Source organism: Myotis yumanensis, unplaced genomic scaffold (assembly GCF_028538775.1).
Source record: "Myotis yumanensis isolate MYYU_CA2020_CCGP unplaced genomic scaffold, mMyoYum1.0.hap1 SCAF_2, whole genome shotgun sequence".
Classification (NCBI taxonomy): domain Eukaryota; kingdom Metazoa; phylum Chordata; class Mammalia; order Chiroptera; family Vespertilionidae; genus Myotis; species Myotis yumanensis.
In genome coordinates, this window is record NW_027223753.1 from 103,135,519 (window position 1) to 103,153,308 (window position 17,790).

The window sequence follows — 17,790 nt, forward strand, 5'->3', positions numbered from 1 at the left end:
AGAAAAAGAAAACAAGGAGCAGTTGGAAGCTTCAGTCACTCGCCAGCTGGAAAACAGCCCTCAGCCCCTCACCCAGGCTGGCCAGGCACCCCAGTGGGGACCCCCACCCTGATCCAGGACACCCTTCAGGGCAAACCAGCCAGCCCCTACCCATGCACCAGGCCTCTATCCTATATAGTAAAAGGGTAATATGCCTCCCAGAACCGGGATCAGCATGACAGGGGGCAGAGCCCAAAACCCCCTGATCGCCCTGCGGCTCAGTGTGTGACAGGGGGCGGGGCCACAACCTCCCTATCCGCCCTGCTCTGTTCGTGACAGGGGAAGGCGCGCCAACCCCCTGATCAGCCCTGCTCTGTGCCTGATAGGGGGGAGCTCCCCAACCCCCTGATCGCCCTGCGGCTCTGTGTGTGACAGGGGGGAGCTCCCCAACCCCCTGATCGCCCTGTGGCTCTGTGTGTGACGGGGGCGGGGCCACAACCTCCTTATCTTCTCTGCTCTGTTTGTGACAGGGGAAGGCGCCCCAATCCCCTGATCGCCCTGCGGCTCTGTGTTTGACAGGGTGCAGCGCACCAACCCCCTGATTGGCCCTGCTCTGTGTGTGACAGGGTAGAGCCATAACCTCTCCATCGGCCCTGCCCCGAGTGTGAAAGTGGCGACGCCCCAACCCCCTGATCGGCCCTGCTCTGTGGGTGATAGAGGGTGGCGCCCCAACCCCCCTCCACGGGCCTTGCTCTGTGTGTGACAGGGTAGAGCCATAACCTCCCCATTGGCCCTGCCCTGAGTGTGACAGGGTGCAGCGCCCCAACCCCCTGATCCACCCTGCTCTGTGTGTGACAGGGGGCGGTGCCCCAACTCCCCTATCAGCCCTACTCTGTGAGTGACAGGGGGGAGCTCCTCAACCCCCTGATGGGCCCTGCTCTGTGAGTGACAGGGGGGAGCTCCCCAACCCCCTGATCGACCCTGCTCTGTGTGTGACAGGGTACAGAGCCACAACCCCCCTGATGGGCCCTGCTCTGTGAGTGACAGGGGGCAGAGCCCCAACCCCCTGATTGGCCCTGCTCTGTGAGTGACAGGGGGCAGCGCCCCAACCCCCTGATCGGCCCTGCTCTGTGCATGACAGGGGGTGGCGCCACAACCTCCCCATCAACTCTGCCTTGAGTGTGACAGGGGGCGGTGCCCCAACCCCCGAATCGGCCGTACCCTGAGCGTGACTGAGGGTGGCATCGCAACCTCCCGATCCGCCCTGCTCTGTGCATGACAGGGGGCGGTGCCCCAACTCCCCAATCGGCCCTGCTCTGAGCCTGACCAGAAGCTGCACCTAGGGATTGGGCCTGCCCTCTGCCACCTGAGAGCAGGCCTAAGCCAGCAGGTAGTTATCTCCCGAGGGGTCCCAGACTGCGAGAGGGCACAGGCCAGGCTGGGGGACCCCCCCCCCCCCCGAGTGCACAAATTTTTGTGCACCAGGCCTCTAGTCCTGTATAATAAAAGTCTAATATGCTAAGTGTCTGGTCGTCCATTCAACCAATCAAACCGTAATATGCTAATGATATGCTAAGGCCACTCAACTGCTGCTATGACGTGCACTGACCACCAGGGGGCAGATGCTTTGACTGGTAGGTTAGCTTGCTGCTGGGTCTGGCCGATGGGGACTGAGTGAGATGGGCCAGACATGCCCTGGAGCCCTCCCGCTGTCCCTCCCCGGCTGGCCAACCTCCCACATCCCTCCCCAGCCCTGATCATGCACGAGTGGGGTCCCTTGGCCTGGCCTGCACCCTCTCACAATCCAGGACTTCTCAGGGATGTCAGAGAGCCAGTTTCGGCCCAATCCCGCAGGCCAGGCTGAGGGACCCCACTCGTGCACAAATTCGTGCACCAGGCCTCTAGTACAGCTATAAAGATGAATAACTGGATTTTACACCCAGACATGTCTAAACTACAGGATGAAAACCAAGCTATGGAGTTTATAGCCCTGGATCTGACTTTGGCTCAGCCAGTTAGCTGTGTGACATATTGCTCATTCATTTCATAAATACAAAAGTAGCTATATAGTGGTATTCATTGTGATGTTCATTTGAGTTAATAAAACTATTGTAATAATCATAACCTTCATGCCTTTGTCTATATAATAACTGTACACCTACTTTTGCCCACCCCTGTCAGGTGCTTTGATAGCCTCTGTAGCTACATAGCCTCTGTGGCCCTCAAAGAGCTCACTGTTCAGGCAAGGAGGCAAAAAAGAAAACTCGAATCCTATGGGGTGTCATTAATACTGCAGAAATCAACTAAGTGAAATAGGGAGCAACAGAGAAGGGCATGTGTCTTATGAAAACCTTAGCAGTTTATACTAGCAGCTGACTACATCTCTTGATGAATAAAGCTGAATTTACTTCTTGCTTACCATCTGTATTACCTTGGGCAAATAATTAATTTCTCTATGCCTCATTTTTCCCATATTTAAAATGGAGATATTAATAGTACCTATCTTCTGAGTTTGTCGTCAAACTAAAAAAATTAATAAATGTAAAGTGCTCAGTAGTAGGTGGCACATAATAAGGGCTCTGTAAATGGGGATTACTAGGCTATTGGTACTGCCAACATATAAAGGGTATCACACGTGGAAAGGTTCCTTTTGAGCTCTTCAGGGAACTCTGGTAGCCACATCATTTTTTTCCACTTTTGTTTTCAAAAATGACAGGAAGAACAATAGGCTGGAATTGTTTTAATAAGAATGTATATCAAATTAAGAAAAAGAGACAGTATAATTCACTATCTTGAAAATCAAGACAAACTCTAGGCTAGTTGTCTTTAAGATTCTACAAATGATTTTTGCTTAAGTAACTTATTTATGATTAAGTTTAAGGAATATGGAAGGAAAAATGATGAAAATGTATTTATATACTAAACTTAGGGTTTTACCGTACTATAACCCCTCTTCCCTTTGCAAAAGTAAAATGTTTTTCACTGATAATATACAAATCAGAGGAGTTGGAAGATAGGCCTGTTTTCTTTGAAATAGGGAGATAAAGGGATCTGATATATCTTTAAAAGTTAAATTTTTATCCAACACAATAAAACTTTTTCCTAAGGAGAATCATAGGGACATACATTGAAAAAATCCTTGCTTCCTATATCTAAGTGAAGAAATATTTAAAATACCACAAAAAGTATAACTTTCAGTCATAAGATGAATACCATCTGAGGATCTAATGTGTAGCATGGTGACTATAGTTAACACTATCCTATATAATAAAAGCCTAATGTGCTAAGTGTCCAGTCGTCTGGTGACCGGTTGACTGTTCAACCAATCAAAGGGTAATGTGCTAATGATATGCGAAGGCAACTCAACTGCTCACTATGATGTGCACTGACCACCAGGGGCAGACGCTCTGACTGGTAGGTTAGCTTGCTTCTGGGGACTGGGCGAGACAGGGCTGGACACATCCTGGGGCTCTCCCACAGTTCCTCTCCAGCCCCAATATTGCACCAGAGGGGTCCCTCGGCCTGGCCTGTACCCTCTTACAATCTGGGACCCCTTGGGGGAAGTCAGAGAGCTGGTTTTGGCCTGATCCTGCAGGCCACTCCCTTTGGGAGGGTGCCAGATGCAGGGCTCTCAGTTGGCGAGTGCTGCTGTGGTGGTACGAGACTCTCCCGATCGGGATCGATTGGGCGCAAGCCTGCAGCAGGCAGAAACTGCAGGTGGCGTTGGACTGCGGGTTTTGGCCTGATCCCTCAGGCAACCCAGAGGGACCCCACCTGTGCACAAATTTGTGCACTGGGCCTCTAGTATTGTCTAATTAAAATTTACTGAGAGTAGATCTTATATGTTTTCATCGTATATATGTGTGCATATATATATTAATAGTACCTATCCTCTCTCTATATATAGTAATATATAGTTACATATTATACACACACACACACACACACACACACACACACACACACATACTAGTGGCCCGTTGCACGAAGATTCTCACAATAGGTCTTCCTTCCCCTGGCGGCTGGCACTGGTTTTCCTCCAGCACCCAGGACCCAGGAGTTTGGTCCAGCCACAGCAGCAAGGCTTGGCTTCTCCGCTCCGGCTGCTCCCAGCCCCTCCTTTTTTTTCCCCAGCTCCTTGAGCAGAGGCCACTCCTTGAGTGGAGCCCAGGCCCCCAGCCCCTCCTTGAGTGGAGCCCAGGGCAGGCTGGTAACCTGGGTCACCCCCGGCGATCCAGGCCCCCAGCCACTCCTTGAGAGGAGCCCAGGGCGGGCTGGAAGCCTGTGTCACCCCTGGGGACCCAGACCTCCAGCCACTCCTTGAGTGGAGTCCAGGGCCGGCAGGAAGTTTGGCTTCCTCTGTCACCAGGAGCAACCCAAGCCTCCTGCTTGCTCCAGCTCTGTAGCCACCGCCATCTTCAGTCATCTTCAGTATTCGCTTCATGCCTGTGTATGCAAATTAACCACCATCTTTGTTGGGTTAATTTACATAATCGCTCTGATTGGCTGCTGTGTGCGGCAGAGTGATGGTTAATTTGCATGTTTCTCTTTTATTAGTGTAGATATATCTACACTAATAAAAGAGAAACATGCAAATTGACCGTACCTTCGCTATGCCTTAAACCACACCCACCAGCCAATCAGAGCAACTATATGCAAATTAACCCAAGCAAGATGGCGGCCAGCAGCCACAGAGTTGGAGCAAGCAGGAGGCTTTGTTGCCCCAATGATGGAGGAAGCCAAGCTTCCCGCTTGCCACGGAGGCTCTGAGCTCCACTCAAAGCAACAAAGTTTCAATTATAGAAGGTAAATAAACCCCAGATACCTGCTTTCAGCAGTCCGTGGCCATGAAGCTGGAGCAAGCAGAAGGCTTCCCTCCCACCTGCCATGGCCGGCTCTGAGCTCCTCTCAAGGCAACGAAGTTTTAATTATAGAAGGTAAATAAATCCCAGAAAAAGAAAAAAAGAAAAAAAGGAGAGGCTGGGAGCTTCTGTCGCCGGGGGCCTTGGCCAGCCTGAAAACGGCCCTCAGCCCCTCACTCAGACTGGCCAAACCTCCATGGGGTGAAGGGGGAGGCTCCCACTGGGGGGAGGCTCGACCAGCCTGCAAACAGCCATCAGCCCCTCACCCAGGCTGGCCAGGCATCCCAGTGGGGGCCCCCCTCCCTGAAGGGGGTGTGACCAGCCTGCAAACACACATCAGCCCCTCACCCAGGCTGGCCAGGCACTCCAGGGAGGACCCCCACCCTGATCCGGGACACCCTTCAGGGCAAACCGGCCGGCCCCCACCCATGCACCAGGCCTCTATCCTATATAATAAGAGGGTGATATGCAAATTGACCCTAACAGCAGAATGACTGGGAATGACTGGTCACTATGACACACACTGACCACCAGGGGGCAGACGCTCAATGCAGGAGAGCTCTGCTCAGCCACAAGGCAGGCTGACGGCTGCCAGTACAGCGGTGGTGGTGGGAGCCTCTCCCGCCTCCTTGGCAGCATTAAGGATGTCCGACTGCAGCTTAGGCTTGCTCCCCGCTGGCAAGTGGACATCCCCTAAGGGCTGCCAGGCTACCAGAGGGATGTCTGACTGCCAGCTTGGGCCCGATCCCCCAGGGAGCAGGCCTAAGCCAGCAGGTGGACATCCTCCAAGGGGTCCCAGACTGCAAAAGGGCATAGGCCGGGCTGAGGGACTTCCCCGAGTGCACAAATTTTTGTGCACTGGGCCTCTAGTGCACGAGAGAGAGAGAGAGAGAGAGAGAAAGAGAGAGAGAGAGAGAGAGAGAGAGAAATATGTGAGGTAATGGTTGTGTTAATTAACTAGGTGGGAGGAATTCTTTCACAAAGTATAGCATCAAATTTACACTTTAAATATCTTACAACTTTGTCAGTTATACCTCAGAAAGCTAAAAAACAAATCAAAACAGTTTTTCCCAAACTTAAAAAAAACCTCATAAATATGTAAATAAGTAATCAAAATACAGCACAATTAAGCCACTTGTCTGTTTTTGAATCACCACAGAAATATTATGAAAAGCAAACACATAGAAATTATAATTTTATTATAGAACTAGAGGCCTGGTGCACAAAATTTGTGCACTCGGGAGGGGGGTCCCTCAGCCTGGCCTGCGCTCTCTCACAGTCTGGGAGCCCTTGGGAGATATCCGACTGATGGCCCCCATCGGGGAGCGGGCCTAAGCCTGCAGTCAGACATCCTTAGCACTGCCACGGAGGCGGGAGAGGCTCCTGCCACTGCCGCTGTGCTTGCCAGCCTTGAGCCCAGCTTCTGGTGCACTGACCACCAGAGGGCAGGTCCTGCATTGAGTGTCTTCCCCCTGGTGGTCAGTGCACATCATAGCAACCAGTCATTCTGACGTTCGGTCGATGCATATTAGCCTTTTATTATATAGGACTAGAGGCTTGTTGCACGAAAAGATTCATGCAATAGGCCTTCCCTTCCCTGGCTGCCAGCACCAGTTTTCCTCCAGCACCTGGGACCCAGGTCTTCTCTCAGGCCGGAGTCACCTTCAAGCCTTTGCTGCCCTGCCCAGCTGCCCCGGGGTCAGGTCGCACACAGAATGCCTGCCGCCCCGGGTCACAGATAGTAGGCCCAGATGGCGGCAGGGCAGGTGGGATGGCGCTGTCCCACCCTGCTGCAGTATGCAAATTAGCCGCCATCTTTGTTGGTGGTTAATTTGCATATCATGCTGATTAGCCAATGGGAGGCATAGCGAAGGTATGGTCAATTACCATGTTTGTCTATTATTAGATAGGATTATATAAGTGTTAAGTTTAATATTAGAAAGTATAACAATGTACATCTATAAAGCTTATTAAAAGTGTAGATTCCTAGCCCCATCTACAGACTCATTAATTTGAGTATAGGGATAAATTTGTGCTTTTAACAAGCACCTCAGGTGATGTTCATGTAGGTGGTTTGCAGAATACACATTGAGAAAACAGGTGTGAGAATTTTTCAGAAATAGAGAAGATGACAAAAAACAGATCCCAATTACTACCAGGAGACAGACTGAAGGACTCTATTTTTATCCCTCTACTTCTACCCCCAAGTGTTTCATATAATAAGCATTCCTGAATATGAAGAATATAAACTTTTCTAAAATTAATAAATGCAGTGGCTCCTAGATCATGACCCAAAGAGAGCAGACTGTTACTCAGTTTCACATACTTCAAATTGTTTCATGTAACATTTATTAAGAATGACATTTGGCTAGGAACTATACTGGAAGCTTTCACGTATATAATCTTAATATTCCCAGGATTCCTGTGACATTCCCATTGTAGTAATTAGGAAAGAATACTTTTGACTTCAATAACAGAATCAAGTTTAAAGTGGTTTAAACCAAAGGAAAAGAGACAGAACAAGAGCAGAAATCCAGAGGTGTAGGATTGACTTCAAGGTTGGTTGAGCCAGTCACTGAAGAATGTCGTTCAGGACTTAAGTTTTTGTCCATCTCTGCTTTGCCATCTAAAGTGCCAACTTCACCCTAAAGCTGATTCTCCTCTTGATCATAGGATAGCTCCTGCTTACAGAGATGTTATCCTCTTATTCACATCCAGGAGGAGGGCTTGCTGGCTTTTCATAATTCTTCCCGAATAGTAAGGGCCTCACATTAAATTAAATTAAGCCCAAATTAAATTAATGTGGCTTAGACTAGTATTTTTCAGTGTGTGTTTATTCACTCAAGGAGTCTTTCTATACATTTTCTTCCTAAACACCCCTTCCCTGTGAAATTTTAAGAACATGGATATTATTATATTTCTGCTTTATACATAAAAGAGTAATTTGATCATCCCAACCTCAAAATGCATGGCCTAGACCAGCCGTGGGCAAACTACGGCCCACGGGCCGGATCCGGCCCGTTTGAAATGAATAAAACTAAAAAAAAAAAAAAAAAAAGACCGTATCCTTTTATGTAATGATGTTTACTTTGAATTTATATTAGTTCACACAAACACTCCATCCATGCTTTTGTTCTGGCCCTCCGGTCCAGTTTAAGAACCCATTGTGGCCCTCGAGTCAAAAAGTTTGCCCACCCCTGGCCTAGACTAATTCAGAACACCCCTGGAACTGTGGAAGGGATCAGCCTTCCTTGGAGCACATTTCCATGTGTGGGGGGTATGGATACAGAGCAAAAATGTGAGTTCTGTTAGGATGGAGAAAGTAGTAAGGAATGGATTCTGGATAGGCAAACAATAGTGGCCACCATTCAAGCTGAGAGACAGAATAGATAATTTATATTGGTAAGTGGTAAAATCAATTCAGACAAGGATTTCTAACTTCAACTGCAGTGCTGTAGCCACTAAAACTTAGTTATCCATTTTTAGTTTGTCTGGGAGGTAACGTCAACAATGAAGAGAATCTTGAGAGGGGCAGTTATGGATTCAAATAGCGATTCTGTACTTACTAGTATTGGTTGTATGGAAAAATCACTGGAGGAGCTCTGTGAACTTTATATTCTTCATCTTTAAAAGAGAGATTATAATTTCTTGAATACCAGACTGTTAGAAGGATTAAATAAGCTAAACATGTAAAACAACAAGAAAAATACTTTTGTAAATGTTAGTTCCTTTCCATTATCATTTTTCTTTCTTTTCTTTTTTTTTCTAAATATATTTTTATTGATTTTAGAGAGGAAGGAAGAGGGAGAGATAGAAACATCCACGATGAGAGAGAATCATGGATTGGCTGCCTCCTGCAAGTTCCCACTGGGGATTGAGCCCACAACCCGGGCATGTGCCCTTGACTGGAATCAAATCTGGGACCCTTCAGTTCACAGGCCAACACTTTATCCTCTAAACCAAACTGGCGCAGTGGTCGGCAAACTCATTAGTCAACAGAGCCAAATATCAACAGTACAATGATTGAAATTTCTTTTGAGAGCCAAATTTTTAAAACTTAAACTATATAGGTAGGTACATTGTTATTAACTTAATTAGGATACTCCTAAGGCTTAGGAAGAGCCACACTCAAGAGGCCAAAGAGCGGCATGTGGCTCGCGAGCCGCAGTTTGCCGACCACGGGCTAGGGCATCATTTTTCTTTTTGAAAAAATTAAGTAAGGCTTAGGAATTCATGGTCTAAAAATATATATTATTACTAGAACTTGCAAAACTATTTATTTGAAATTCATCTCCTACTCCCTTTCAAAAGTTGTTTATTTTTTACAGAACGAATACTGTAGTTAGCATACTTTAGTAACTGTCACATCCACAACTTCAGGAAGATGACAGCTCTCTACACTGTAAGCTCTGTAAAGATGGGAGGAAAAGTGTATTTTCAATGATTTGTGATGTGTGCCAGTTGCAGAGAAGCTGAATGTTGAGTGTAAAGAAAGTTTATAAATTGCTTTTAGTTTTGTGGTCATGACCTTCTGGTCTGATATGAATTTTCATCTATTCTTTATTTTCTAGGACAAATCTATTAGCACTAGTTTACCTGTCCTAGATTTAATAGATGCCATTGCACCAAATGCAGTTCGTCAAGAAATGATAAAGAGAGAAGACTTTTCTGATGAAGACAAGCTGAACAATGCTAAGTAAGCTTTTATTATTTGTATTAGAACATAGTGGCTCTTTAAATTCTTAAATCCATACAGGTGAGGTTAATATGTCCTTAAAATTCACATTTTTAAATACAATTTGTAAAGGAAATATGATTTAACTACTCATAACCTTAACTTTTTTGTAAAGTTAAATCTTATAAAAATATTTCATTAATAACGTATATTAAGTGAAAACACAGTAGATAACAAATAACAAGATATTTTTCTTGTTTTTTAAAGATACGCCATTTCAGTTGCTCGAAAGATTGGTGCCAGGATATATGCCTTACCTGACGACCTCGTAGAAGTGAAACCAAAGATGGTCATGACGGTGTTTGCATGCTTAATGGGAAAAGGACTGAACAGAATAAAATAAACATTTAATATGATTTTCTGCCACATTAACACATTGAATGCCTCACAGTTTACAGAATTTTGAAATGTAGTAGGTATAAAAGCAAAGATTACTTGTATGCTCAAAACAATTGTAAAATTCATTAATGAATTCAATATCCTATTCATGCTAGTTAGAGTTTGTCGACCTTTTTGGATAACACAATTAATTTACTAGTATTTACTGATAATAGAATATGTTCATCATCAAGCCGATATTTTGCGATTATTTTCATTTCCAGAAATTCTCATTAAAACAAGACTAATTTATTCTTTTTCATGGTTCAGAAAGATCAATACAAAATTTTTTTTGCAAGTCCTGTGAAATGTATTTTGATTTGTGTTAATTTTGATCATAAATACATTAAAAGTCATAATTCAGTTTCATCACTTTGTTTTTTCCCTCTATGTGCAGTGGTCTAAGCTTTAACTTTTCTGTAAATTTCTATATTGTCTAAAACTTTTAAGTGATCCCATCGCTGCCACAAAAACAAACAAAAAACTTTGAAGTGACAAGTATTGTTCTAGCAACATTAAATTTTTTTACATATGAGAACTAACTCCTGAAGAAATCCCAAAGTTTATTCTCTTATGTAAGAAGCCAGAGCTTTTTACTTAAAACTTAATTTCAACTCCATTCATACTTTATATATGCTAGTTTGGTAATGACAGGCAGCATACATATGTTGGCAGGATGTTATTAGGGAAATATGTGTGTGTATGTGTATATTTTGCACCGAATTACCTGAGTTTTCTTAAATAGTATGTATAATTGGTAAGTCAGCCAATCAATAAGTATTTATTGTGCCCCCACTGTGTGTACTTTTCAGTTTGTAGCTATTTGGTACATGAAAATTTCTTTTAGAAATATTCATTTTTGATGTGCATATGGTAATTTGTGACTGACTTCTTCCAAATATTTAGAGCCAAACATTGGCTAGAGGATTTCAAGATATGTTGATGCTATAATGTTAGCTTCATGTTACAGATGCTAATTTTGATCTCTACTGAAGCCCTAAATAATTTAGAACATGCCTACTGAATCTCTTTAGCAAAAAAGTAACACAAAGTATTTTTTAACATAGAGCATTTTCATGTTTTTTTTCTGCAGCCTCCTACAAGTTGGCAATGTTTGGTGAATGCTTGGGATACTTAGGAACAACTAAGTCTGAGACCTATTTTTGTCTGAATTTTTAGGAGTGGAGAGATTCTTTACTAACAGTTGAATTCAGAAATCTGCTTTATTCATCTTCCACTGTCAGTACCAGTGAAACTGCTGTGCAACAAACATACTGTCACTTTATGTCAGTATGAATGAGAAGTCTAACTTCCCTTTTTACCTTGTGTTTAGAATGTTTAACTGAAATTATGAACAGGTGGAACTATGAAGTATATTCTTCTACAAGAGAGATTTCCTTTCCTTTTATATTTTGATGATTTTTCCCCTATATGATGATTAAGATATGTTCTTGCTCTTTTGTGAGATTATTTAAATCATGTTTCCCCTTTTGATTTTTTTCACCATATATTTACTAAGTTATCTGATTTACATGAAATTTAGCACTTCAGGGTGTTTTTTCCCACAAAGTATATTTAATAAAAATTCTGTGTATGTACAAATGTGTCAGTATTTATTTTATTTAAATCAAAATATAGAACCCTGAAAATTAATCTATATAAATAAAAGCCTGCCACAACCTTTGTGGCAGGATTTAGAATCAGAAGGAGGGGCTGATGCACAAATGAAAATACTATACAAGAAATATGAATTTAGAAGGCATTGTGGGCCAGGTGGAGCCTCTTTTTTGAAGAGAGACACCGACTTCTGGCCTGGTCCGCTATTTATTTACTTGAATACACATTTTCCCTTTAGCAATGCATACAGTCATATCAAGGATAAAGGTTGGTAAACAGTAAAAGGATTATCAGGTTAGGGAATTGCTTTGAGCCACCACTATCTCAACAGACGAGGTGCTTAGTGTCAGCCCTGCTAACGCACAAGGTCCATCGGCCTTCTGCATTCCTTGGTGACAATATTGGCAGGCAGTGGCTTCCCGCATCTCCCCCTTTTTGTTTTCTTAATAAATCTTGAAAAGTGTGTGCAGTCTGTTGGGCTTGAGTCCTTTTAAGACTCTTCATTCCACATCTGCAGACTAGAAATAAACATATAAGAACAAGAATGAGACAGACAATAGTGGTTATGCTAAAAAGTCAGATGTAGGGAGATCCAATGAAAAGGATTGAGTTTTTTCATGACCTTTTTAAATTGCTGCCAGGCATCTAAGGAACTAGTTTGTAGTAGGCTCCTTTCTGGGCCATCAGTTCTTTATGGGTCTCCTTCTCAATCACTGTCCCCTGTGACATGACATCAATGATGTTCGAATTCTGGATGGTGGACAAATGGTGGGCAATGAAAATGCAGGTCTGACCTTCTCTGGCTTTGTCCAGAGCAACCTGTACTGTCGCACAACTGATGACTGCTAGCATGGCCAGGAAAACATTCTTAGGTGTTCTCGGGGTTCTTGTTCTGGACTGTCTTCTTTACCATCCCCCAGGTCATCTCCAGACTGTTTGTCATCTGTATTGTTCTCCTCCCAATTCCTTATCTTCAGTGTGTTGCTTGGGGCTACTGCTATCTGTGGCTGGAGTAGTCATTTGTCTGCAGGGATTTTCTGGAAATACCCAAGCATATCCTCAACCAAAGGTTAACAAAGGGTTGGGACCCTTCCATAAACCAGACTCAGGATTTTTCCATTTAACCAAACCATTTTCCTTTGGTTTATTCTGACACCAATGTAATGCCATAGGTGTCTTGCCATCAGCATTACAAGTGAAAAAATTTAAGATAATTAAGGCTTGGTGTAGTCTACTACAGAAGATTTCTCCAGCATCACTATTCTCCCTTTTTGTTTTTCAAGTTGGGATTGTAGCCACTGATGTTGGCATTCTATAATGGTATTCCCGTAATGTGCCTGTTGTAATAAAGTATGCATTTCCTTTTGTTAAAGGACCAGGCAGGGTGGTATGAGCCCTGATATGAGTAATATAAAAGGGATATTGTCTTTGCTGTACAATTTGCTGTACCTGTTTAAATAGTATAAATAGACTTTGGTCACTGAGCCATTTTAAATGAGCAATCTCGATTTTGTTTACCAGGCCAGCAGCAAAGGCAAAAATCAGAAATAATAAGAGGCTCTTGGAAATTCTGTAGTGCAGCCTTGTTAGCTTCTAATTCAGTCCTTTGTATAGAAGTGTGACTAGTCTGGATGACTCAGTCTGAATCCATTGCATGATAAGCAGCTTTACCATTAGACAAAACATCAGTAAAAATAGTTAATGCTCCAGGAATAGATTCCTGTCTAGTACTTTTTGGTATAAATAATAGGGGTGTAATATAAAAATTGTAGTGACTTGTTTTTTAGTAGGTGACAAGTAAGTTCTCCTGAATATTCACTTATTTCAATTTGCCGATTTAAATTAGTCTGAAATAAGGTTTATTTTCTAACTTCATTTGTTCTTGGGTGTGGACAGCAAATGACACTAGTTGGATTCTCTGCTATCAGTCTCCTTGAGTATATTGACATAAACTATTTACCCTTTGTTTAGGGAGGCAAATGCAAATTATTTACTCTTTACGTGTCCTTGGTTTAGGAAAGATAGGATTTACTAGATGATCCCAAACCACTTGGCATTTATATTTTTTAGATGTTTGCAAACTGCTATTATATGCTGTATTTGCCATCTCACTGCTCGAGTGAGGTGAGCCATGAAATTAGAAAATGATTCTATAGGTCTTTGCATACACTTAATAAAAGCTTCCTTAGGATTCCCTAAGTATATTGAATAAATTTGTCATTTCTTCCTTAGAGATTTTTAGATAAGGTCTTAATGTTTCCTAATCTACACTAATAAAAGAGAAACATGGTAATTAGCGTACGACCGCTACCCTTCCCATTGGCTAATCAGCATATCCTTATGCAAATTAACTGGCAGCCAAGATGGCAGCCGGCAAGCATGCACTGAAGCGAACAGGGAGGCTTGCTTGCTCCAGTGACTGCGGACTCCAACGTTCCCCGCCTAACTTGCCGGCCTCTCAGCTGCAACTCTAAGCAACTATGTACTATGTTGCAAATAAAAAGCTAAACAAAACCCCAGAAACCAGCTGGACTGAAAGCCAGCCGGACCGCAACATTGTATCGATGTTTTCAGCAGTGAGGCCTCAGAGCTAAAGCTAGCCCAGAATTAAAAAAAAAAAGAAAAAGAAAACAAGGAGCGGTTGGAAGCGACAGTCACTCGCCAGCTGGAAAACAGCCCTCAGCCCCTCACCCAGGCTGGCCAGGCACCCCAGTGGGGACCCCCACCCTGATCCAGGACACCCTTCAGGGCAAACCAGCCAGCTCCTACCCATGCACCAGGCCTCTATTCTAAATAGTAAAAGGGTAATATGCCTCCCAGCACCGGGATCAGCGTGACAGGGGGCAGCGCCCAAAACCCCCTGATCGCCCTGCGGCTCAGTGTGTGACAGGGGGCGGGGCCACAACCTCCCTATCCGCCCTGCTCTGTTCGTGACAGGGGAAGGCGCGCCAACCCCCTGATCAGCCCTGCTCTGTGCCTGATAGGGGGGAGCTCCCCAATCCCCTGATTGCCCTGCGGCTCTGTGTTTGACAGGGTGCAGCGCACCAACCCCCTGATTGGCCCTGCTCTGTGTGTGACAGGGTAGAGCCATAACCTCTCCATCGGCCCTGCCCTGAGTGTGAAAGTGGCGACGCCCTAACCCCCTGATCGGCCCTGCTCTGTGGGTGATAGAGGGTGGCGCCCCAACCCCCCTCCACGGGCCTTGCTCTGTGTGTGACAGGGTAGAGCCATAACCTCCCCATTGGCCCTGCCCTGAGCGTGACAGGGTGCAGCGCCCCAACCCCCTGATCCGCCCTGCTCTGTGTGTGACAGGGGACAGTGCCCCAACTCTCCTATCGGCCCTACTCTGTGAGTGACGGGGGGAGCTCCTCAACCCCCTGATCGGCCCTGCTCTGTGTGTGACAGGGTACAGAGCCCCAACCCCCCTGATGGGCCCTGCTCTGTGAGTGACAGGGGGCAGCGCCCCAACCCCCTGATTGGCCCTGCTCTGTGAGTGACAGGGGGCAGCGCCCCAACCCCCTGATCAGCCCTGCTCTGTGAGTGACAGGGGGCAGCGCCCCAACCCCCTGATTGGCCCTACCCTGAGTGTGACTGAGGGTGGCATTGCAACCTCCCGATCCACCCTGCTCTGTGCATGATGGGGCGGCGCCCCAACTCCCCAATCGGCCCTGCTCTGAGCCTGACCAGGGGCTGCACTTAGGGATTGGGCCTGCCCTCTGCCACCCGGGAGCAGGCCTAAGCCAGCAGGTAGTTATCTCCCGAGGGGTCCCAGACTGCGAGAGGGCACAGGCCGGGCTGGGAGACCCCCCTCCCCCCCTCTGAGTGCACAAATTTTTGTGCACTGGGCCTCTAGTAATTTCTGTAAGTCATTTAAAGTTTTAAGGCAATCCTTTTGTATTTCTACCTTTTGAGGCCTAATATACTGATTTTTAATTACAGTTCCTAGCTATTTGAGGGGCATTTCCCTCTGTATTTTTTCCAAAGCAATCTCTAAGCCCCATTTAGGGAGTTTCTTTTGTAATTGGGTAAGCATTGCTAAAGTCTGCTTTTCCTGTGGGCTTGCCATAAATTGCTACATTAAAGATTTTGGCTTTCTTTTAAGCAGAACAACTAACTTGGTGTCTCCCAGAAAAACAAGTAGGGGAGAAATATGCTGGCCAATACTGCAATGCACACGTTTCAAGTAAAAGTAACTTTCTTTTTACTTATGGTGAGGCAACAGGCGTGGGGTGTGATCGCTTGGCTGGCCTGGGCCTCCCTCTGCAGGGTGATCACTGGCCAGCCCCATAATGGTGAGATTTAATGCTTGAATTAATGGTGAGGTTTAATGCTTGAATAATAGCTTTTAGTTTACTTTGTAAATAGTAGTGGAAGAGATTTTTAAATTTCTTATTTTTAAGCTTAAATTTACTTTTAAACAGCATTCTTTTTGGCTAGTGCTCATTTGCATATGTATGCAAACTTTATTTTGGACTTTAGTAGAACCAGTTCCTCATAAAAAAATATTGGCTTCACATATAAATGAGTTTATATGAGACTTTGATTATATTGTGAAAAGCTAACTTATTAAGTAATTAAAGTAGGCACCTTTATTGAAAAAGTGAAGTAAGCAAACTTATGTATTTGACCCATGAAGTACAGGAGCCACCCTACTCTCCCCTCCCCCCCCCCCCCCCCCCCCCCAGCCAATCTGAAAAGCAGGGCTGGGTGGGGGTCTGAGGCATTATGTATTCTCCTGTTTTGAAATTTCACTGCTGAATATTCTGGTTTTGCTTAAGAAGTATTCAGCAACCTTGTCCTGCTAAGCTTAGAGGCTGAAACCTTTATAACATTTAAAATATCTATAATAATAAAAGTGTAATATGCAAATCTGACGACCTTCCAGACGACCACACTATGACACGCACTGGTGCCAGGCCAGCTAAGATGGGTGCAATGCGATTGGGCAGGGGGGCCCTGCCATCACCCCATGATCACCCTGCAGAGGAAGGCCCAGGACACCGGCCAGTGACGCTGTGGCAGGTCTGCGGGGCTGGCCAGTGATCACCCTGCAGAGGGAGGCCCAGGCCAGCCAAGCGATCACACCCCACGCTTGTTGTCCACAGAGGGAGGTGACAGGTGGCAGGGGAGGGGGGGGGGGCAGTGTTGCACAGATGGCAAGCAATGGTAGTGGTGGGGTTGAGGCCAGCTGCCAGCATCCTGGGGAAGGAAAGCCTCGATAGGCCCTGATCACCAGACAGGCCTAGGGACCCTACCCGAGGGGTCCCGGATTGCAAGAGGGTGCAGGCCGGGCTGAGGGATACCCTTCTGCCCCCGTGCACGAATTTTGTGCACTGGGCCTCTAGTATGTATATAAATAGAACACAATTATTAATTTTTATTTGACAAAGCTTCTCATGTGATTTCAAGTATATTAGATCGGCCTAATTTAGTTCAAAAATATTTCTCTTAAGAAGAGAGAATAAATCCTTGAATCATTCCAGGGCCCTTGAAATGTCCCAAAGCTATCTCTCGGTTAAAGTCTTGAAATTTAACTTGGAAAGACTATTAAATATACAGAACCCAAAGATTATTTTATCATTTTTTTGTCATTCTAAAAGATATCAATTAAATTTAAACTGGCTTTAATATTAAAAATTTGGTTCAGACCATAGAATTAATCCTCCTTTTTTAAAAAAATATATCTTATTGATTTTTTTACAGAGAGGAAGGGAGAGGGATAGAGTTAGAAACATCGATGAGAGAGAAACATCGATCAGCTGCCTCCTGCACACCCCCCACTGGGGATGTGCCTGCAACCAAGGTACATGCCCTTGACCGGAATTGAACCTGGGACCCTTCAGTCTGCAGGCTGATGCTCTATCCACTGAGCCAAACTGGTCAGGGCTAATTCTCCTTTTTTATCAGGCCAATAAAATATTATATACCTAGGTTGAAATTTTACCACATATAGTAGACAGACACACATACACATAAAGACTATAATATATTTTGAACTACTAATTTTCAGAGAAAACGCAAGAATTATTTTTTTCAAAAATGAATTTCTATACTTCATGCATTTACTATCACAACCATAATTTCTCCCAACTTAATTTGAACTTTTAACTCTTAGAAGCCTCAGGTGGCAAGTTAAATACTTAGCATTTTTCTGATTAGTAATATATTCATATTTTTAAGCATATATTTCAAATAAAATACATGACATTCAATTAATAG

General features: G+C 44.6%; 1 protein-coding gene across 3 annotated transcripts in view; it reads left to right on the plus strand.

Annotated features, from left to right (window-relative positions):
- Positions 1-11,540, plus strand: part of PLS1 (plastin 1) — a 208,794-nt gene extending 197,254 nt beyond the window's left edge. For all 3 annotated transcript variants that reach the window (XM_070405916.1, XM_070405914.1, XM_070405915.1), the window contains 2 exons: positions 9,413-9,537; positions 9,784-11,540. In XM_070405916.1, coding sequence (XP_070262017.1) covers positions 9,413-9,537; positions 9,784-9,919 — 261 coding nt within the window. In that variant the 3' untranslated portion in view covers positions 9,920-11,540. The remainder of the gene's footprint in view (positions 1-9,412; positions 9,538-9,783) is intronic.
- The last annotated feature ends 6,250 nt before the right edge of the window (positions 11,541-17,790 follow it).